Source organism: Hippoglossus stenolepis, chromosome 9 (assembly GCF_022539355.2).
Source record: "Hippoglossus stenolepis isolate QCI-W04-F060 chromosome 9, HSTE1.2, whole genome shotgun sequence".
NCBI classification, from domain to species: Eukaryota; Metazoa; Chordata; class Actinopteri; order Pleuronectiformes; family Pleuronectidae; genus Hippoglossus; species Hippoglossus stenolepis.
In genome coordinates, this window is record NC_061491.1 from 3,096,848 (window position 1) to 3,120,174 (window position 23,327).

At 40.2% G+C, this 23,327-nt stretch overlaps 1 protein-coding gene and 1 non-coding gene across 3 annotated transcripts in view; both read right to left on the bottom strand.

Moving 5' to 3' along the window:
* Positions 1-23,327, bottom strand: part of pnpla7b (patatin-like phospholipase domain containing 7b) — a 35,045-nt gene that overhangs the window by 9,081 nt on the left and 2,637 nt on the right. The window contains exons 3-29 of one of the 2 annotated variants that reach the window (XM_035165219.1): positions 23,241-23,315; positions 22,876-22,963; positions 22,350-22,429; positions 22,045-22,139; positions 21,749-21,889; positions 19,659-19,818; positions 19,407-19,487; positions 18,969-19,097; positions 18,708-18,788; positions 17,487-17,607; positions 17,297-17,374; positions 16,651-16,733; positions 16,167-16,316; positions 15,983-16,060; positions 13,439-13,644; positions 13,212-13,343; positions 12,913-13,036; positions 12,512-12,701; positions 12,100-12,249; positions 11,257-11,320; positions 10,843-11,011; positions 9,921-10,103; positions 9,707-9,825; positions 7,862-7,988; positions 7,449-7,565; positions 6,587-6,656; positions 6,158-6,274 (exon numbers count right to left, since the gene is read on the bottom strand). In XM_035165219.1, the coding sequence (XP_035021110.1) occupies positions 6,158-6,274; positions 6,587-6,656; positions 7,449-7,565; positions 7,862-7,988; positions 9,707-9,825; positions 9,921-10,103; positions 10,843-11,011; positions 11,257-11,320; positions 12,100-12,249; positions 12,512-12,701; positions 12,913-13,036; positions 13,212-13,343; positions 13,439-13,644; positions 15,983-16,060; positions 16,167-16,316; positions 16,651-16,733; positions 17,297-17,374; positions 17,487-17,607; positions 18,708-18,788; positions 18,969-19,097; positions 19,407-19,487; positions 19,659-19,818; positions 21,749-21,889; positions 22,045-22,139; positions 22,350-22,429; positions 22,876-22,963; positions 23,241-23,315 (3,208 nt within the window). Of the gene's footprint in view, positions 1-6,157; positions 6,275-6,586; positions 6,657-7,448; positions 7,566-7,831; positions 7,989-9,706; positions 9,826-9,920; positions 10,104-10,842; positions 11,012-11,256; positions 11,321-12,099; positions 12,250-12,511; positions 12,702-12,912; positions 13,037-13,211; positions 13,344-13,438; positions 13,645-15,982; positions 16,061-16,166; positions 16,317-16,650; positions 16,734-17,296; positions 17,375-17,486; positions 17,608-18,707; positions 18,789-18,968; positions 19,098-19,406; positions 19,488-19,658; positions 19,819-21,748; positions 21,890-22,044; positions 22,140-22,349; positions 22,430-22,875; positions 22,964-23,240; positions 23,316-23,327 lie in introns of both variants that reach the window. The other variant, XM_035165218.1, reaches the window with a different exon arrangement.
* Positions 4,148-4,222, bottom strand: trnak-uuu. The gene has a single exon. It is a non-coding gene; the product is annotated as a tRNA-Glu (tRNA).

Here is a 23,327-nt window from a genome sequence, read left to right on the forward strand (position 1 = left end):
ATACCTGTTATGGCATACACACTTCAGAAGACACAGATCCAGCATGAAAAATGCCATAACTCACTTATTAACTTCCAACTTGGATAACTCTGAGGGTATATAAGCATCCAAAGACATGATAGTGGAAGAGGACTTGTTTTGTTATTACCCTACCTAATAGTATTTTCCATGTAAGTCCTATAAGAGGAATATATCGCCTGAACAGGGACTTGAACCCTGGACCCTCAGATTAAAGTCTGATGCTCTACCGTCTGAGCTATCCAGGCTTCGAGAGCAATATCTTTGGATGAAAAATTCGCAACAAGTCCAAATCCCTTTACATACACATACACTACTTCAAACAATGGCAACCTACCACTTCATACAGTTGGGCAGTCGAAGGGCATCTAGGCAAGGAAAAACAGAATACTTCTGGGTACTTGTGGTCGAACAGGACCATAGCCCAAGTTGAGCCCAAATCTCAGGAAAACTCTATACTTGCAGACTTATTGACTTGATTCAGAAAGCTGTTGTGGCATACACACTTCCAGAAGACACAGATCCAGCATGAAAAATGCCATAACTCAACTTATTAACCCAGCTTGGATAACTCTGAGGTATATAAGCATCCAAAGACATGATAGTGGAAGAGGACATTTTGTTATTACCCTACCTAATAGTATTTTCCATGTAAGTCCTATAAGGAATATAAGCCTGAACAGGGACTTGAACCCTGGACCCTCCAGATTAAAGTCTGATGCTATACCGTCTGAGATACCCAGGCTTCGAGCAATTTCTTTGGATGAAAATTCGCACGAGTGAATTACATGCATGCATACACTGCTACCAACAACAGCAACCTACTTCATACAGTTGGGCAGTTGAAGGGCATTCCCGGCAAGGAAAATGTATACTTCTGAGACCTTGTGTGGAACAGGACCCTGCTAAGTTGAGCCCAAATCTCAGGAAAACTCTATCTTATAGACTTACGACTTGGTTCAAGGATACCTGTTATAGCATACACACTTCAGAGAGCCACAGATCCCAGCATGAAAAATGCCATAACTCACTTATTAACTTCCAACGGATAACTCTGAGGGTATAAGCATCCGAAGACCAGTACTGGAAGAGGACTTGTTTTGTTATTACCCCCTACCTAATAGTATTTCCATGTAAGTCCTATAAGAGGAATATCGCCTGAACAGGGACTTGAACCCTGGACCCCTCAGGTCTAAAAGTCTGATGCTCTACCGTCTGAGCTACCCCGGGCTTGAGCAATTTCTTTTGGATGAAAATTGTGCAGTCAATTCCACCTACATACATACTGCTACCAACAACGTCAACCTACTACTTCATACAGTTGGGCAGTTGAGGGCATTCACAGCAAGGAAAATGTATACTTCACAGAACCTTGTGGGAACAGGATGCATAGCACAAGTTGAGCCCAAATCTCAGGAAAACTCTATACTTGCAGACTTATTGACTTGATTCAGGGAAGCTGTTATGGCATACACAATTCAGAAGACACAGATCCAGCATGAAAAATACCATACGCACTTATTAACTTCAACTTGGATAACTCTGAGGGTATATAAGCATCAAAGACATGATAGTGGAAGAGGACTTGTTTGTTGTTACCCTACCTAATGGTATTTTCCATGTAAGTCCCTATAAGAGGAATATATACGCCTGAATTGGGGACTTGAACCCTGGACCCTCAGATTAAAGTCTGATGCTCTACCGTCTGAGCTACCCGGGCTTAGAGAGCAATTTCTTTTGGATGAAAAATTCGCACGAAAAGTCAATTCCCCTTCATACACATACACTGCTACCAACAATGGCAACCTACCACTTCATACAGTTGAGGCAGTTGAAGGGCATTACGGCAGGAAGCAGATACTTCTGGGTACTTGTGGTGGTGGGACCATATTGGTGAGCCCAAATCTCAGGAAAACTCTGTCTTACCGGAGCTTGCAGCTTGATTCAAGGATACCTGTTATAGCCTCCCACACTTCAGGAGCACAGATCCAGCATGAAAGCAGCCATAACACACATATTATGTTCCATCTTTTCGATAACTGTAGAGGGTATATATACGTCCAAAGAAATGGTTGTAGAAATTGGCCTTGATTTTGTTTATTTTAGAAGTACCTAATAGTAATTTGAATAAAACTCCCTTAAAGTACATCGCCTGAACGGACTTGAACCCTGGACCCTCAGATTAAAGTCTGATGCTCTACCGTCCTAGACTATCCAGGCTTGAGCTATCTTTGGACAGTGCCAACAGTCCAAATCCTCTTACACACACATACACGACTTCAAACAACGACAAGCTACCACTTCCTTACAGTTGGGCAGTCGAGCGGCATCTGACAGGAAAAGCAAGATACTTCTAGGTACTTGTGGTCAGGTGGGACCATAGCCCAAGTTGAGCCCAAATCTCAGAATACTCTATGCCCCATTGACTAGATTCAGGGATACCTATTTTACTTGTCACACTTCAGAAGACACAGATCCAGCATGAAAAATACCATAACTCACTATTAACTTCCAACTTGGATAACTCTGAGGGTATATAAGCATCCAAAGACATGATAGTGGAAAGGACTTGTTTTGTTATTACCCTACCTAGCCATTATTTCCATGTAAGTCCTATAAGAATATATCGCCCTGAACAGGGACTTGAACCTGGACCCTCAGATTAAAAAGATCTGATGCTCTGCCGTCTGAAACTGCTTCGGGCTTCCCGAGCAATTTCTTTCGATGAAAAATGACAGAAGTCGAATTCCGCTTTACATAAACATACACTGCTACCAACAACAGCAACCTACACTTCATGTGATTGAGCTGATGAGGCATCTACGGCTTAAGGAAGCAGGCTACTTCTGGGTACTTGTGAACGGTCGAACAGGACCATAGCCAAGTTGAGCCCAAATCTCCAGGAAAACTCTATACTTGCAGACTTATTGACTTGATTCAGGGAAAGCTGTTATGGCATACACACTTCAGAAGACACAGATCCAGCATGAAAGCAGCCATAACACACATATTATGTTCCATCTTTTCGATGCTGAGGGTATATATACGTCCAAAGGAAATGATTGTGAAATTGGCCTTGTTTGTTTTACCGTACCTAATGGTAATTTGAATGAAACTCCCTTAAAAAGGAGTACATCGCTCAAGACAGGGACTTGAACCCTGGACCCTCAGATTAAAGTCTGATGCTCTGCCGTCTGAGCCACCCAGGCTTGAGAGCAGTACTTTTGGATGAAAAATTCGCACGAGTCAATTCCCCTTTACATACGCCACACTCCCTGCTACCAACAACGGCAACCTACCACTTCATACAGTTGGGCGGTTGAAGGGCATTGCAGCAGGAAAATGTATGCTTCTGAGACCTTGTGTGGGAACAGGACCATAGCACAAGTTGAGCCCAAATCTCAGAAGAAACTCTATACTTGCAGGCTTATTGACTTGATTCAGGAAGCTGGTATGGCATACACAATTCAAGAAGACACAGATTACCAGCATGAAAAATGCCATAGCATATTAACTTCCAACTTGGATAACTCTGAGGTATATAAACATCCAAGACATGATAGTGGAAGGGACTTGTTTTGTTATTACCCTACCTAATAGTATTTTCCATGCCAAGTCCTATAAGGAGGAATATATACGCCTGAACAGGACTTGAACCCTGGACCCCTCAGATTAAAAAGTCTGATGCTCTACCGTCTGAGCTACCCAGGCTTGAGCAATTTCTTTTGGATGAAAATTGGCAGAAGTCAATTCCCCTTTACATACACATACACTGCTGCAACAATGGCAGCCTACCACTTCATACAGTTGGGCAGTTGAAGGGCATTCTGGCAAGGAAAAGCGAATACTTCTGGGTACTTGTGGTCGAACAGGACCATAGCCCAAGTTGAGCCAAATCTCAGGAAAACTCTATACTTGCAGACTTATTGACTTGGTTGGGAAAGCTGTTATGGCATACACACTTCAGAAGGCCACAGATCCAGCATGAAAAAATGCCATAACTCATATTAACTTCAACTTGGATAACTCTGAGGTATATAAGCATCAAAGACATGATAGTGGAGAGAGGACTTGTTTTGTTATTACCTACCTAATAGTATTTTCATGTAAGTCTATAAGAGGAATATATCGCCTGAACAGGGACTTGAACCCTGGGCCCTCAGATTGAAAGTCTGATGCTCTACCGTCTAGAGCTATCCCAGGCTGAGCAATTTCTTTTCGATGAAAAAATGAGCCACGAAATTAAATTCCGCTTTACATAAACATACACTGCTGCCAACAAGCCTTCCACTTCATACAGTTGGGCAGTCGAAAGGCACTCTACCCGAAGCAGAAAAAACGAATACTTCTGGTACTTGTGGTCGAACAGGACCATAGCCCAAGTTGAGCCCAAATCTCAGGAAAACTCTATACTTGCAGACTTATTGACTTGATTTCAGGAAACTGTTATAGCACTTACACTTCTAGAAGACACAGATCCAGCATGAAAAATGCCAACTAACAGTAACTTCCAGCTTGGATAACTCTGAGGGTATATAAGCATCCAAAGACATGATAGTGAGAGAGGACTTGTTTTTGTTATTACCCTACCTAATAGTATTTTCCATGTAAGTCCTATAGAGGAATATATATCGCCTGAACAGGGACTTGAACCCTGGACCCTCCAGATTAAAGTCTGATGCTATACCGTCTAAGAGATACCAGGGCTTCAGAGCAATTTCTTTTGGATAGAAAAGTGCTTTGAAAGTCAGATTCCCTTTACATACACATACACTGCTACCAACAACGGCAACCTACCACTTCATACAGTTGGGCAGTTGAAGGGCATTACGGCAAGGAAAAATGTAATAACTGAGACAATGGCGGAACAGGACCATAGCACAAGTTGAGCCCAAATCTCAGGAAAACTCTAACTTGCAGACTGACTGACTTGGTTCAAGGATACCTGTTATGGCATACACACTTCAGAAGACACAGATCCAGCATGAAGCAGCCATAACACACATATTTTCTTCCATCTTACCGATAACTGTGAGGGTATATATCGTCCAAAACATGATGCGTGAAGCCCGGCCTTGTTTTCATTTTTACCATACCTAATCGTAATTTGAATGAAACTCCCATAAAAGGAAGACATCGCCTGAACAGGGACTTGAACCCTGGACCCTCAGATTAAAGTCTGATGCTCTACAAGTCTGAGCTATCCAGGCTTCGAGACTTATCTTTTGGACGAAAAATTGGCAACAAATCCAAATCCCTTTACATACACATACACTACTTCCAACAACGACACCACCACTTCATACAGTTGGGCAGTCAGCAGGGCATCTCGGCAAGGAAAAGCGAATACTTCTGGGTACTTGTGGGTCGAACAGGACCATAGCCCAGGTTGAGCCCCAAATCTCAGGGAAAACTCTGTACTTGCAGATACTTGACTTGATTCAGGAAAGCTGTTATGGCATACACACTTTAGAACACAGATCCAGCATGAAAAATGCCATAACTCACTTATTAACTTCCAACTTGGATAACTGAGAGGTTATATAAGCATACAAAGACATGCTAGTGAAAACAGCCTTGTTTTGTTATTACCCTACCTAACTAACTTCAAAGTAACTCCTTTTAGAGGAGAACATCGCCTGAACAGGGATTTGAACCCTGGACCCTCAGATTAAAAGTCATCTACGGCAGGGAAAAATTGTGGTGGAACAGGACAAGTTGAGTCCAAATGTCAGGAAAACTCTATACTTATTTACTTGATTCAAGGATACCTGTGATGGCATTCACACTTCAAAAGATACAGATCCATGTCGACATCAGGTACACATTCCAATTAGCTATAACAACATCCCAAAATTAAACATTGTAAATGCTTAGCCATTGCATAAAGAAACTAAATAGTTTGAAGGGTTTAAATATTTTTTACAAGAACGTAAGGCCTGTTTAAGAAGCTTGAATGAGTTCATTAGAATATTCTAATAGGCAGCAGCTGTATCCATAACAGAAAATGTTTCCTCATCCTTGTCAGTTGTGCCCTATCAACATGCTAATAAACAAAAAATAATGGTCTCACACAGAAAATTTGATTTAGATTTTTACATCATTATCCCTCATATGAAACAGGAACAGAGCTCCTCACCAGGCAGGTTGTTGATGTAGCCTCCGTCCATGAGTAAATGTCCATCTTTAGGATCACACAGAGGGGGCAGGTAACCAGACAATGACATACTGGCCCTGACATACCTCCACAACGAGCCTGAGCAGGAGAGAGGTAGTGGTATAATTGACTGGTTGAGAGATATCTGAAAATGGAAAAAATCTTCAAATCTTCAGCTCTATGCGCAGATTTGTTTCAAAGATTTAGCAGATTTCACTGCCTACATGCAGGATTTTGTCATTTTGTCTAATCTGTATTGAATTGAACAGACCATTTCCATTTTGGGACAGTCGTTCTGATCAATAAATCACTCTGCTGCTGCTAGTAAGTCTCCAGGGATTCATTAGGGATGACAGAAATATATCAAATGTTGATGTCATTTTTTAAAGTAGAAATAAAAGTGTGACAGACCGTCAGTGTGTACTCTCATGGAGGAAGCTGTGATATCTGTTGTGATGTTGAAATAAGGTAGCCACAGGTCCTAGGAGAAGAAAGAAAAAGCAACATTTGTGAGCATGACTGTAAACACTTATGCATATTATAATAAGACAATAATCATAGAACCACTGGACAGAGGACAGAAAAGATATGGATTTTCAGATTAGACACCACTATACCAAAAGGTCTCAACGACAAGTAGCCTCATTTTCTCCACAGCAACCCCCAATAATATTCCCATTTCTTCCCCTCCCAGACTACCACTGCCGCCTGGGGTCCCCCTGCCCCCCCACCATAATTCTCATTGGCTGCACAGGTCTTTGGCCCATTTTGAACACACCTTTTTTAATACAGGTGCAATTGTAAGACCTGTGCTGTGTTTCACTAACAAAAACGTTTTTATAGACAATTTTGATAATTAATATTACACAAATGTTTTATGCATGCCCGTACTGCACTTATTTTTTATAATATTTATTTCTTGAACATTTTGTTCTTGTAGTTTGTTCAATGGTGCTCTTTTTCATGTTTTTGTCTGTTTGTTGGGCTTTCTCTTGATATAAACATTCAGAAAGGCCGTCCCTTATAACCCTAACCCTAAAACAAACCACCCCCCCACCGAGAGAACTGTCTCTTTCACAGAAAAAATTGGGGTTAGGGTTACTGAAGTGGTTTGGAACAATTTCAATCTCCTGTAAAAATCTGCTCTGCCTAACTGCTGAGCTCTAGCTCTTTGTAACTAATGTGAAACTTTTAGATACATAAATATGTGGCTTAATATTACTGGCAGCTGAGAGGTTAAAACAAAATATTTTAAATAAAGCCCTCATCTTACCTCGATCTGTTTGTCCTTGAAGACAGAGCTAATGCTGGAGTTAAAAGACGCTCCAGAAAACATGGAAGTAATTGGGTAGGTAAGATCCAATATCTTCTTAAAGTATGAGGTCATGTCCTGGGGAAGGAGGGAAGTTACAAAAGTAAGTTAAAAGAAAGTTATGTACTGATCGGTAAACATCATACCTGCTAAAACATGTTGCAGGCAAACAAGGGTCCAATTTGAAAACAGAATCATAACAGAGTATTGTCATAATAACAAAAATAACTTGATTTACAACAATTTTCTATTACTGACAAAGATTTAGCAAGAGAAATTCATTGTTTTCAACCAGGATGAGAAACGTTTTTGAACATAAGTGTGTATCTTCATTGTGATCACACCATAGCCCATTCTCGAGCCCGGACCCTCACGCGACTGTAGCTCTTCTCCTCAGCATACAGCGCCCCCATGAAGGAGCCGATGGAGGTGCCGCCCACCAAGTCGATGGGGATCCCTGCCTCTTTCAATGCCCGTAGGATTCCAACCTGAGAGCAGCCCCTAAAAAAAAAATCCATCAAAATAAATATTACAGGTATATCTTATATCACTTTTTCCAAGTACTGTTAAAAATTTTATTTTAAATGTTTGTCTCATATTCACAGTCTTTCTTCATTATATAAAAACCCCAGTGGAGTGAGGTTTGATATATTTCTATGACTTTGTTAAAAAATAATGTTTCAAATCCCAATAAATAGATAAGAGAATGTTATTTAAAGACGATTCACACATGTCACATGACTTGTTCAAATTACAAAGCACAGATACTTGTGTGGCACTCAGCACACAAACCCACTCAAACAACGGAGGCAAGGAGAGCATCATCTATCTGATGTGGTCATATTACTACCAGGTGTCTCCGGTCACAAATGAGGGGAACACAGTCCCTACCTCATCAGAGCTCCAGGACAAACAGCAGCAGAGAGAAAAGGAAACATAAATAATCAGAATGTCCATATTATACACATCATATACTAATGTAAACTGATTATCAGTTGGTTACTGTCTGTATTGATAGTTATGCATGAAGGTTCCATTTATCCTCTTCTAATGTTTCATTTTAATACTGAAATAAATGAAGTCAGAAAAGCAGATAATTATCTGCTTTACACGTAATGACATGTCCTCCAGTGCTGTCCTCTACTGGACTGATTCTGACATAGGTTTAATTTATCCAAGATTGAATAACACCATAAGAAATACTATTTTTTTTAAATAAATAAATCACAAAATCAACAGTAAAAAATGTATGATGCAGCTACGTTCATCTGTAAGCAAAACCAAATGTGGTAACAGCCAGTGGTGTAGAAAGTACTGAAACATTTTTAAAAAGTCCAAATAAATTGACTATGGTAAAAGTACCACATTAACCATTATACTTAAGTAAAAGTAAGTACTTGCTTTTAAATATGCTTTAAGTATTAAAAATCAAAGTACTTGCAGAGTGTAGCCTATTCCCCAATGTCTACTACATCATTATGGCTGATTCTCGGTGGTGGCCTCTTCTGTATCCATTTTAGTTTTTTCTTGTTTTTCACCAGTGATAGTGCTGCTGCGGGCACACTGCTCTCATTGAAGGAGGCAGTGTCTACTATTATTTCTTGTTATTGATCGCTTATAAAATTGTCCCAGCCCCCTCACCTCCATCACAGAGGATCAATCAGCACAGGTGAGAGCTGTTAGCTGATTGGTCCTCATGCTTAAGAGGCAGCATCTGAGCTGCGTTAAGGGAACTGGGAGAACACTTGGGAAGACTCAGGCACACAAGACACTGGGAGACTCTTGAAGAGACCAACGGAGCTGTAAAGCTAGTTGCCTTTAGTTGAAGTTAATTTATGTTCGTTCAAGTGTGTGTCTGAACTTAATAAAAATGCTCAAATCCAAATGGTTCGTCTCTGGCTGCTGTGGTGAGAGCCTCGTGGCATGGTCAACTGCCACAAAAATATAAAAAACAAAGTGAACACTTAACACAATGCATTGCAAAAATGAAGTGGAGTTGAAAGTAAAATAAATTTCACAACTTTTTTAGATACAATTCCTAAATTTTACTTAAAGTTTACTCATCAACTGGATCAAAACATAAGTAATATGTGAAAGTACCTAATTCCCAAAATAGTGAACTTGATTCAGCTTGAGATTGCAGGGTATGTGTTTGATTCCTGAGACTCAATCTCACCATGTTAGTGTGTTAAATGTGTATGTGTTCAAAACTTCAGTACCTGGCACCTCCTCCACCAAATACAAGGGCGATGCTGTTTCCTGTCAGGATCCTGGCCAAACGGGAGAAGTCAGAATGACGATCTGGACATTTTTCAAAAACACGCTGGTACAACTCTCTCTGGAGATCACACACACAAACAAAAGCAGGTGTTAAGCATTTGCAAACTGGCTAGACATCCCAATAACAGACTTGAGTAAGTCAGGGTTTAATACCAGCTGAGGTAAACTGCGCCTGGAGAAGACTCTGCGGGGGCAGGACAGGTGATGGTGTCTGGAGATCCAGCTCCGCATGTTGAGCCACTCTGCCGTCCCTTTGGGCTGCGGGCCGTCCTCCCTGTGCAGCAACACCAGCTGCTTCTGGGCCCGAACTGCACTGCCCTCCAACATTCGCTCCAACTACAGGTGGAAAAAATGTAGCAAGTAAAAGAAAGAGAATATAACACTAAATATATAAATATAATACTGTGATTTTATGGATGTAGCTATACATAATAGCATTACAAGTCACAGGGAAGTAGTAACTTCAGGAATCAGCTTAGTTTAAACATCAAACACGGTAGCTAAGTTGGCCTATCTGACGGTGATACTACCAACAGCTGATTGAAGCCTTTCTCCATGGTGCTTCAAACGGTAGTTAAGAGTGAGACTCATGTCACAAAAGTAAGAATTGATCCTAATTCAACTAATTTAATTGAACTTTTAAGTATTACAGCATTTTCACATTCCAAATCAATACCAGAGCTAGAGAAACTAAACCAAAATATTTACCCTGCATGCCTAATGATTCCCCATCATATGATGTCATATAAGTGACATCAGAATCAGAAATAAGAAATACTTTACTGATCCCAGGGGGAAATTGTGTGACATCATGAATAAGTTAATGTAGAGACAAGAGACACCCATTCAATTTTGTTGCGGATCCTTAGCAGGGGGAAGAAACCATTCTGTCATTCTTATCACAATATAAAAAGTTAACATTGCCTGATTGAGGTATATACAACACATGCTTAGGCTGTGCATCACCCCTCTGATGCTTTTCATTTTAACTAAAAACAAATAAAAACCAAGAATTTTTTTTTTGTGTCTTGTGTCAAGAAGGCAAACCTGAGCAGCTGCTCAGGTTTTCACTGACCTCGCCTACAGTGGGCTCCTTTTCACCCAGTCCCACAATGATGATGCAGTCAGCCTGGCGAATGCAGCGCTGGGTCCAAGGCGTGAGGCCAGAGTCAGACTGGTAGAGGACTATACGATGGATGTCTTCCTGCTGCCCAAGCCAACTGGACAGACGGTACTCGTGGACACTAAAGAGGAGACGTACAAACATCAGCACCATGTCAACTGTTAAAACTAAATGACATCCCTGAATCTTATGTCTTTTTGTCTTTAAGAAATTTAAGTATAACAATTCAGCAACACCGCCTGTGTCAGAAAGAAAGAACCAGACAACATAACCAGTCATATCTCATCAGACTTTAAAAAATCTGAACTCAGTCTCATCTGGCATTACTTTACTATTTACAGAAAAATGACTTAATCAAATGTTTACCTGTCCAGAGCAGCAGCGCCAAGTCGCTGTTTGATAATGTCACTGGTCAGGAGTTGAGTGGGACCTTCAGAAATCAGAAACATGTCAAGCAAGGTTTTTTCTAACAAGACCTATGAAACTGCTGTGAATGAAAGTGAAGTAGAATGCATCACAGAGCAGATTCAATGTCTGGTTCTCCTAACCTCAAACAAGTGGACACGTATTTTATATAAAGTAGGTTTAATCATCTGTAAGTACTGCAGGTCTTCACTGCTGTACATTACCTTTATCTGTGTGATTTTTTATCTCTGTCTGTAGCAACCATTTCATTGTCACACACCTAAAACTTTAGATTTCATGATTGAACATGATTGAGACTTTCTATTTTACTTTTTAATGGAGGCTCTTTTGGTCCAAAATCAGCAATCAAAAATATTTAAGTGTTTGTTACATGTTAAGCCTCATTCAGTAATGGTGTAACAAGAAAAATTATTGATGCAAGGAACATGGAATATCAATGACTGACAATGTGCAGCAGAGGATGAACCAAAATAAGAGCAAAACCATTAGAGGGTGCACTTCTACAATCCACTGTTTATACTAAGACAAGAGGTAAGTTCAAGAATAGAGAATCAATTGTCTATCAATTTGTTATGTAACACCAAAATGGTGTTTGAAATAGAAATCTGCTCAGGCTCATGGTACGTGTGTGGATGTTTAAGAGAGTTTGTATGAGGGTCAATAATAAATCATAATAAAATATTTGTATTGTATATGGAATAGAGAGGCCACATTTGTATTTGAATTAGTATAATTTGTGTTTTGCAATTTTTAATGTGTGTGAATGAATGAGTGTGTGTGTACCGATGCCACTGAGCGCATGCTGCAGCTCCAGAGTGAAGGAGGTGAGAGGAACCTCCTCAGACACAGGCAGGATGGCAACAGTGGACAGGTTGGAAGCTGGATTCCCTGCATCCCACTTACTGGTCGGGGTGTTGAGAGCCAGACTACGAGCTGCAGGATGAAGGATGTTTCTCTTACTAGATACTGTATTATAGATACTAAAACACATATACAATATAATATACTAACAGGAATTCCATACATTTAACTACTTTTTGTTGCTTTCTAGCCACACTGAGTGATAGATTTTGTAAGTCAGCAGGCAGTTAATTTTAAAGTCTTCACATGATAAAAAGTTATGTACCTATTGTTCATAAAGCAGATGAATTCAGTCCCATGCTGACATACACTAACAAAAAGAGAACATATGTACCAGCCAGGGGTCCATTGATCTGCTGCATGTTGCCCAGGATCTTCTGTCCCAGCAGGTGAATCAGCCTGGTGACAACTTGAGGATACCTTCTCTTGATTGAGTTCAGAGCTCCTTCAGGAAGTTTGGCCAGCTCAGAGTCTCTGACAGCGTGGACTGTGGTGGCTCGGTTCATGTGTGTCAGGGCCTCAACCTGATCAATCCACACAACAAGAGTTGTACTGCAATTTGTAGTGTAGTGTATTGTAGTGTTTCTCCTAGAAGTGTCTTTATTTATTTAAATTTAAGAGATGTTCTCTTCACACTGACCTTATGGTTTTTGCAGTTAATAATAATTTTTAAAAAGAATCACAATTCAAACCCAGCACACAATGCTACACGCATGTCAGTTTACGATGACTCACCACGCCTATTAAGTCACCGCGACCATACTCTCCAGCCAGCTCCTTCTTTCCATCATCCTTTGCAATGACAGAGCGAAGTCGGCCACTGAGGACGATGAAGGTGCTGTCTGATTTGTCTCCTTGTCTAAAAACAATAAGGCAATCAGGAAATGGCAACTTCCAACCCTACTATGCCTTCTGCTGTCACAACCAGTGTTTCTTTTATGTTCTTGTGTCACCAAAACACAACAAAACAGTGGACATTAAACACCTTCACCAAGGACGTTATGTTTTCATCTTTAGCTCCATAGAGAAGATACCTGTAGACAGCACGGCCGGCCTCCAAAGCCATCCAGTCCAGGGCGAAGTCGATCTGTCTGACAAATGGGGACACCCTCTTCACCACAGTGTGAGCTACATTCAACACCACCCTGGGCTCCTCGCGCATCATCCTGCAAGCACAAGAAAAACACACATGTCTGTAGTTTACATGTGTCTGAACCTAAAAATAAATAACTGAATGTTTTGTGCCTGAGCCTGATCCTACTCGTAGAAATGAGCCTTGGATATGGAGAGGAAGGTGCAGTCTCTGTGAGCTCGGACAGTGAAGATGAGCGGCTCGCCTGTCAGAACAGCCAGGTGACCCACCATCTCACCCGGTCGGGTGATAAACAACAGGGTGTCCTCCTCGCGGTCAATCATACGCTGGTAAACATGGAGCATACCTGAGATGACAAACGCCACGCTCACATCCTGTAGATAGATACAAATATTCACACTTTAGTTAATCTGCAAAACTGTTGAACTGTTACTTTCAATTCAATATATTATGTGGGACTATAGGCTATTATCAACGAGGGTTTCTCCTTAACAAACATTGAAAATGCATTATGTGAAAAAGAAACATGGTGTTTTCAGGAGAGTCCACAGAAATTAATTTGATAAACTAAATAAAAATATTTCAACTGCTCCTGTTCATCAGTTCCCCCTCAGTGCCTCCCTCTTTCTCAGCCAACAAACTCTATAGGGGCAGAATTACCACACACCACTTGGTTTATCTTATCTTTGATAAACATTAAAGCTACACTGATCAATATTTGTACGTTAATAATATACAAAATGACTATGTGTAATGTAGGTGCTCTGTTGTAGTGAAAAAAACTGTGAATTATCACCAACTCTTCAGTCACCCTCAGCTCTATATTGTTTTTGCGTCTTTGCGATTACTGTAATTTAAAGTTACCTGAAGTTAAGAATGACCATGTTTTCATTATCTTAGAATGAGCCCTTCATATCTACATCATGAGCAGGTCTTCTTCTATAGCAGCCGTTCCCAAACTTAAGAATGTCGCGGCCCAATTTGAAAACTGAAAAAATTGTGCGGCCCACCCACACCTTTAATCACAACTATAAGATCCACACACAGGACTATAATCATCTATTACCAAACACATTATTCATTTTATAGCTAAAATAATTGTATATGAACGTAGGCATATGCAGTGCAAATCCAATAACATCCACATTTAAGCGTAACAATTTGCAAAGCAACCAATGTAAAACAACATGAAGTGCAAATAGGGTATTGTTAAAAATATATTCTTGCCTTTTTGTATAACAGAGCACAACAAGAATATCAGGGAGAAGAAAAACACATTTGAGGCGTAACCAAATATACTTAAGGCGTTTAAGGCCCCCCCCCCCAAAAAAAAACGTCCATAAACTGACATTAACACTGGAATTCCTCTAGTCTGACACTTCAAGCAGTTTATCTCGATATACTTGATATTGACATATCGTGTAAAGTGACATCGTGTCACCTGTAACTCACCCAACCAATGAGAGGGGTGATGTTGCCGCGTAGCTGGCTCCGATGCTCTCTCAGCGTGTTTTTAAAAGATGCTCGAGGCTTGGATAAATATTGTCCGTTTAGTTTCTAAACGGCGGCGGCGTACTTTACATGGTCCCAGGGTCTCGTTAGCTCGCATCTCAGCGCACACACACACAGTCCTCTGGGCCAGCGACAGGTCCTCACTTGAGTCCTTTCTGCGAGTCCTCTTTTTAGTTTTGAATGAGTCAGTTGGACTTTCTGATTCCCCTTCGTCATCAGCAGCTTTCCTCTGCTCCATCTTGCTCGACCCAGCAGATAACAAAGTTCTCCCTCACCTATGATTCCCCCGCGAATGATGCGTTCAAGTGTTAATGTGACGGTCAGCAAAAACAATGACACCTGCTATATAGGTCAGATAAAATAAGAACAACGTGGAAAAAACCAATCATAAATGTTTTGTGGTAATTTATTGCTTACTTACAAATCTGAAACTTTTTTATCTGTTTATTTTCTGATGACCTCTCACGGCCCACCTGCAGTGGCTTCACCGCCCACCAGGGGGCCGCGGGCCACACTTTGGGAATGACTGTTCTATAGAATCCCCCATTTTAAACTGTTGAAATCCGTGTTTCAGGAGTTGCTCCGACCAAACCAAACACAGGCTCTAGAGAGGACCCCTCACGTCTGTGCGTTACCTGAGGAGCTGTAGGTTCTGCTGCATACTTGGAAGAGCAGAGTGAGGTGAGACCTTTGAGTAAATAAAAGATACCTTATGGTGTTTCTGATCATTAGTGACCCTATGGAGCAATGTTCTTACATGTTTTTGTTTGTTTGTTTGTTTGCGAGGACGCACAAGGGCTCACATCTCACACAAACCTCACCTGACCTGACAACATAGCTCCAAAGATCATTGGGGCACACAAACACCCTAAAGATGGTGATTCTCAAAGGTTTCAGAGGCTCAGCAACATTTCACATTATTATGATTCTTGACTTTCACAGCACTTTTTTACTTTTTTACTTTATCCTCTTTTTCTCTACTGAAGAAAAAACCTTTTATGACTCTATAAGAACAAAATATGATTTAGCAAGGAAATCTTTAACAGTTGCAATTGGATCATGTGTTTTAAGACATTTTGGGATTGTGATGTCATATATAGTGAGAGGAAAACGTAGCCCTTGTTTGGTGCTTTAATAACCTGTTGCCTCCTCAAAGAGCAACACATTAAGTTTCTGTGAGTGTTGGTCCAACAGACTGACCTGGTCTCCCTGACGGGCCACAACAGTGCCAGCTTTAACCTGGCGAAGATTCACCCTCCCCTCCAGTAGATTGTGGTCCTGATGACATCAAATGACAGGTTAAAGACAAAAAGGACTCATTATTACCAATTACTGGTTTCAGTTTACATTTGACACATTACATGTGCTTGGTATTGTAAGCTACCTGTATTTGGATGACCTGCAGCAGGTCCTTTTTGGCAGCTTGGAAAATGGCATTGACTTTATTCTGGTGGACGTTTCCTGTTCCAGCATCACTATATTGGTAAACAGCTGACGGAGTGTGCTGCATTGTGACACTCTTCTTCAGAATAGACTGAGCAGACAGACAGACACAGACAAATATAATGGTCAATATAATGGACATTAAACAACAACTGGGCACTCATTATAAGGGACCCTACCGTGTACCATGTTAATTTAAAAATGCATTAGAAAGAGAGTGACACACACTATCCTCTAATCTTAGATTGAGCTTCATTTCCTTTGTGAAAAGAATTACTGTGCATCCCAATTACTGGGCAGTGTGGCTTCTAATTCCATAAGGGGAAAAAACAGTGGTTGTCTGAATTCACATATTCAGTAAACCTGACCTTAAATCCCTGCCATGCAACCTGTCAGAAGAAGAAAGACAATTCTTATCCAGAGACCTTCACAGGACTGTGAGGTACTGTCTCCTCTTTGGCAGCTCTGTCCCGCTCATAAACTCTGTTGAGGGCGAATGACATTTCACCTGCAGGAAAAAAAGGTTTAGTATCAGCAACAATACTCATTGACACTACACCAGTTAAAATGGCGAGATGGGCAAGCATGTCACTATGCTGATGTGTCTTAGAGGATGCAGCATCTGTTACTGTTGAATGAACTGCTGATACTTCTCTTGGTGCTAGTTTTCACTGCAGCAGCAGTGACATTAACCTCAGCTCTTTGGGAGGAATGCAAGGTTTTGAAAGTGTCTTTATTTTCAATGTTTATTTACTTTTCACATGTGTAATATTTCTATTTTAAACATTTTATACAGTTTGAATCGACTTACAAGTGTATGCAGAGTTGACATAATTCAATGACATCATATATTACACAATCTCTACCCCCATTCTATTCTGTCAGGCTATTGTCTGACAACAAATTTGACTCTGGGAGCAACGGCCACTAATTTGGGGATTCCACTGTAGATTGTTTATAGAGTTTACAGAGATTATATATGACCTATCAAGACAAGAAAGACACATAAAATGATATACTCTATGTGTGTATCTTTTTTATAAGAAATGGTACTTTGTGTGTATACAGTACCTGTAACAGCCACTGGGGTAGAAAGAGAACGAGATTTCTTGTATTTTGATGAGGAGATGTCCGAGAAGTTGGTCGTTTCTGTTGTAATGTGTATCAAGAAAGTAGAACAGAACTTTAGACAATCTTTATACACACACAAATTACTGTGACCTGACAGGGATAATGTTGAAAGAATGCTGCTGTTTCCAACCTGAATCAGTTTTTTCGGTGCCCAGATTATCAGAGTGCGAAGGCTGCCTGCGAAGGCCTTTGTGTGAATGAGTCTCACCCAGAACATGCGCCACTGACACAAGGGAGATGGCTTGACTCTCCTGTAACACAGGCAATTAGCATTAGTAAATGAAAAATTCTATTCAATTGTAAAGCTTCTCTTACTGAGTGGTAGAATATGGTTAAAGGGACATGGTGGGAGGAGGTCAGCCAAAATGTGCTCCACCTGTGAACTGATGGGTTTATTAGATTTAATAATAGTCTGCATCAGTGATTTTGAACCTATTCGAGTCACAACTTACCATTTTAGAACTGCAATCATCAACAGATGTTCCTACACAAATTTCCTTATATTTTTAGTTAAATTTAGAAATAATGCTTTGTTTATGATGACAGGTTTTTTTGCCCCGTCACTTACTGTTGTTGGTTTGGTGGACGGGTTGGGTCGCTGGTGGTACCACACCAGTCCTGACTGATCAGATGAGGAAGCTTAAATGTGTTTCTCTGTATCATAATCTTCCACGCCATAATTCTGAACCTCATGATTAAATTGTGCTCAACTTTGACTGTTTTCTCAGACTTGACTCTGGACCTCCTAATTTTGGGTTAGGGTCAAAGATTCCTTGTCTAAAATATGTAATTTTATTTTGAATACAGTACATTATTCTATTCTATACAAACATCTAGTGACCCCCCAGAAATTATCTTGTGACTCATTTTGGGGTCAGGCCCCAAGGTTGAGAATCACAAGTCTACATCATTATTATATATTATATATAGTATAGTATTATAGTTATAGTTTACATTATAGTATATAATATATATAACAATATTATAACAACAACTATATAATTATATTATAACAACAAATTCATCCAGTGCTTTGATACACAGCGCTTTCTCTCCCTCCGTGCCAGGGATCGAACTACCGACCTTCTTGTTAGCAGACAACCCTATCTACTTCATGATCCATAGGATGTTTTAAAAATGGCCCTTGAGGGAACAAGTTTCCCCACTGCTGAGTTACTACTATTTCTTTTACTTTCGAGACATTGTTGCATACCAGAGTAGAGAATGAAGTAGATGTGTGTGGGGTTGACAATGATAGTAACACACAAGATAAAAGTGAGGTGATCTGATGTCAAATATTTTGATGTCAGACCACACAAAGTAAAGATGAGTTAAAAAAGAGAAACACTACCGTATTGAAAAGTTCAGTGGTCAGGCCAAGGTAGTTGTGTAAGGCAAGGAAAGTCACTCTCTGAAGACGCACCATGATTATCTATGAGAGGGAAACAGGATAAGACGGAGTGTACTGTTCATACAAATAATAGAATAGAAAGATTGATAGAAAGGAAGACAAAACACATGAGTAAATGGACACTGAAAATGATGCTGTTGAATGTTTAACGCTGACTGAGAAGGTACTTGCAATGTCTATATCTGTCAGTGCACAATTTACCTGAATGACTCGAACAAGAGTTTCGGGATATTTGTCAAAGACTGACTGGAAGGCTGCAGCTGGAAGACGCAGGACAGTGGAGGAAACTGCAGCTCGTGCTGACACTGTCTTGTAAGGTGCTGGGTAGCCCTGAAATAGAAAAAGAAAACTTTGTGGAGAAAACCGGACGCTATTACAGCAAAAAACTCACAGAAAGTAAATTAAGTCATTCTACAGAATGTTGTAATGAGAATAAAGCAAACAGCACAGAAGATGAAGATAAAATATAGACATTTTACAGAATGTAAGTCACTGTTCTGGTTAAAGCAAGCCTGGTGGTGTAACTATATGTTGTGTGTAACTGGACCACTTCCCCCCCATACTGTGTACATTTAAACAGGCCTGCACACAGATAAAGACCAAAAGGAGACAAAGGGTGATGAGTAACATCAAACGTACAGTGATAATGTCTAGGATACTGAGCAAACTGTGAACACTGTCTCCTGGTAAAACTTCCTTCACCACAGCATCTGTACCGTCCTGCAGTGAGAAAACAATCACATTTTAATATGACAGCAAAAGAACTTCCAGAACACAGGTTAGATTTCCCACACACACTGATCATCAATATACACAAAGCAGAGAGCAAATGGGTGACAAATGTCTTAGTGACTTTGTGATGCTGTAGGTGTTTCAGCGTTGTGCTCTTACAATCTCGCGGATGCACAGCTCCAGGCGGCCATCTTGAACCACGTAAATACTGTCATCCGTGTCACCTGGTCGGAAGAGTCCCTCTCCCTGGTGCAGCTGAATCAGCACCATGTGACGACACAGCTCCAGAAAGAGAGGCTTCTCAAAGTGGCCCAGCACCCTGGTGACAACACATATGATATTATATAACTACTTATGACAATTACCAAAATTTCACACTACATAACAATGCAAGTTAGGGAATTCCCACGGTAAAAAAAGAAATTAAGGTCTGTTCAGTCTGAGGTAGAGTAAGTCCAGTTCTGATTCTGTACACCTGAATCATGACAGTGATCTGTCCTTATGTTCTGATCTGTTGCTCTCCTTAACCTTAGTTTGACAACACCTGTAGTTACTGGGGGTAAAGGCAAGTTCAGTCAGAACCACTTTCATCAAGATTTATTTGATTTCAATAATTGCAATAAGTTATATTTGGTGAAATAGCTCTGTTCTGAGACCTCCCTGCCCTCATGCATATGCATAAGGTAGGGAGAGAACACCCCCCTACCCTTCCATGAGCCTTAATGGAAAGTAAGGCAGGGAGGGTAACAGCTAAAAGACCCCAGCACAGAACAGAGCAGACATCAACGCATGACACTGATTAGGCCAGATTCAGTAGGAAAAGGAGGTGCTGGGGTCGAGGTGGGATGTGAAGAGGCTTGCTGTGGAAGCAGGAAGAGTAGGCAGCTAAAATACAACGCACAATTTGAGCTTTGCCAATTGAATTAATGGAAGGGGATCAGCTGAGCCATCAGCCAATCGGGCTGGCATAGAGATATGCTGTCAGCTGACATACTGGATTGTGGCTGAGCTTGACTTTGTGACTTGCCTGAAGTGACGATATGCTCAATTTGATTTTAAAAATATACGTCTCTTGAGTTCTTTTCAAAAGCACATATGTATTAACCACAGCAAACACACCATGAGTAAATGGTTTGTATTTATATAGTGTTTTTCCAGGTCTTGATGACCACTGAAGGCACTTTATATTACAATTTGCCATTCACACACACATTCATACATACTTCTTTGTTCTATGAGGGGAAATTCGGGGTTCAGCATCTTGCCCAAGGACATTTCGGCATGCAGATGGGGAAGACTGGGGATTGAACTACTGACCTTTTGGTTGGAGGACAAACGCTCTACCCCTCAGCCACAACTTATCTTTGTTTTATCTAAGGTTTGAATGTATCGTGTAGTTTTAATACAGAAGTCTACAGATTTAAACTAACAGTGTTAGGGTTTCCACATTATGTGATGTGTGTAGATAAAGGTGTGGATTGGCGGTTGTTTTCCTGGACTGTGCAGTGATACTGTCATGTCCTGTGATTCGATCCACCATGGGTACACAAGTGGAAACTTAGGCTCCACCGTTAACAATAAAAACTACTAATAGTGAGACATGTCGTCTCTTTCTTTGGCATTTCCATTAGAAATTATAATTTTAGTGGATGAATTTATGTTTTTTTTCTTTATTTACGTGTTTAATGGAAATTAATGGTTATTGCTGGACTTTGTGCAACATTGAAAAAGTAATAAGAATTACTCAAAAAAGTAATAGAGATACAATAACAGAATGCAAATACATTACATTGAATGACTGTTGCAATCATGCATGGAACTAAATACATGTTATATAGTGATAAAAACCTTAAGGATTAACGTGCCTCGCTTCTTTAACAGATGGTTGCTATAGGAACTGCCATCCTCTTGATAGTAACTGTCCATCCACAGTCATACTTGTTTGATGTTGAAAATCATAATAGCTTGCAACATATAGATTCAAACCTCTGGTCTAAAAAATATATTTTATATTTAAGATAAAAAGGGAAAATATCCATCACAATTTTATGAAGCTCAAGATCTTTATCTTCCAACTGCAACAGGAGAAGATTTGCTTAAAACTTTACTAAAACTTTTCTTTGATTGGTTGATCATCGCAGTTGTATTGTTCACATTCTAATACAATGACCATTGATTAGTTCTATATCACTGTGGGACCACATAAAGACTTAATTCCTTCTCATGAGGAGCAGCTCGATTTTACATACCTGACATTTTTCAACATGTACAGCACCTCAGAGGGGAGATGGGAGTTCTGCACATCAAACTCAGTCAGGTCAGCCTCCAGCAGACAGGGAGGGGGCTCCTTGGGCTGAAGGGTGGGGGGCTCCCTCCGGATACGCAAGATCCTATCACGACATGCACATATAAAAAACACATTTGTCATATATTTTGTCTACAAGCCATGTTTGATACAAGAGCTGCGACTTCAAAATTAAAAACTCTTAACAATTATTTTATAAAGCCTTTAGTAGTTATCTTTAAATAGTTTGTTTAGACTCACTTGCGAGCTATAGACAGAACTTTGGTCCTCTTCCTAACTCTCTGTCGAGAGGCTGAGTTTGAGTTAGAGGCAGGGGGAGACGACAACGTCTGAACCTGCAACAGCACAAGATAAATCATTTGGATCATTGAAACAAACTATGGCAGCATTAGTGATAGTTAATATCCTCATTTTGGGAGAAAAAAAATCCATGTTGCAGCAGCAGGGGACCCTTGAGATAGAAAGGACCTTTTGCTAAATGTGTAATACATGTTATGTCTATAATCACAAGCAACACTGAGTTTGATGTTTAAGAAGAAACTGACCTTTCTCATGATCTTTCTGCCATAGAACATCACCTTGTCTCTCTTCCTAAAGCGATAATGAGGAACACCAGCCTCCACCTCTGAAACACACCACACAGCCTCTGTAAGACCATCTGCAATCTAAGTAATCTATCAACCAGTCGATGCCTCTCATGCTCACACCTGAGAATAAGAAAATCCATGCACTCACAACCAAGTGAACAATGTTTGAGCTGTACACTTTCCCTTTAAAGAATGAATAAACTACATGATTACTTTTACATTTGCATGTACATAACTTTTTTAAATATTATCAACTACCTGACTTATAACTGTTTAGACCTAACTCATAAACTGCATGCTCATATGAAAAGTGAATGTTTTCTCTGAAACACTAACAAATTGTAAAATCATCTAATATGAGTCAACAGCTAGTTAATGTACAGGTATAACCAGTATTTATTTATACACTGAAAATGTTTAGATATAAATTAGACATAAATGTGCTCTAGAATAGAACAGGGTGTACTGCATGCTGGGCACTGACTTGATTGTTTGTATCTTCTGTAAAGAAGGAACACAACCACTCCAACGACTGATATGACTGTCACAGATCCAATCAGCACTGCCGTCCACTGGAAGAAAAACAGGCAAAAATATCAAAACATTTATACACAACAGTTCATTGAACAGTTCAACAGGTCATTGAAAAAGCCCCTGCCTGTTCATGCTTTGTCTGCAATAACTGCCGTGACTTTAATGCTTAACCCAAAAAAATAGATATATAGATATTTGTGCTAAAAGACAAGAAAATGAAGACTGATAATAATATGTTCGTTGCATTCCTTAAAACAAAAAAACTGCCATTTATATGCCTCAGTCAAATGACTGGAGTCAGAAATTGACTGTCACCATATTGATTTCCATCCTTTCTTCCACAAGCTGCTGCATCCTGGCCTTGAGCTCACTGCCGAGAGGAACAAGGCTCTGAAACAATAA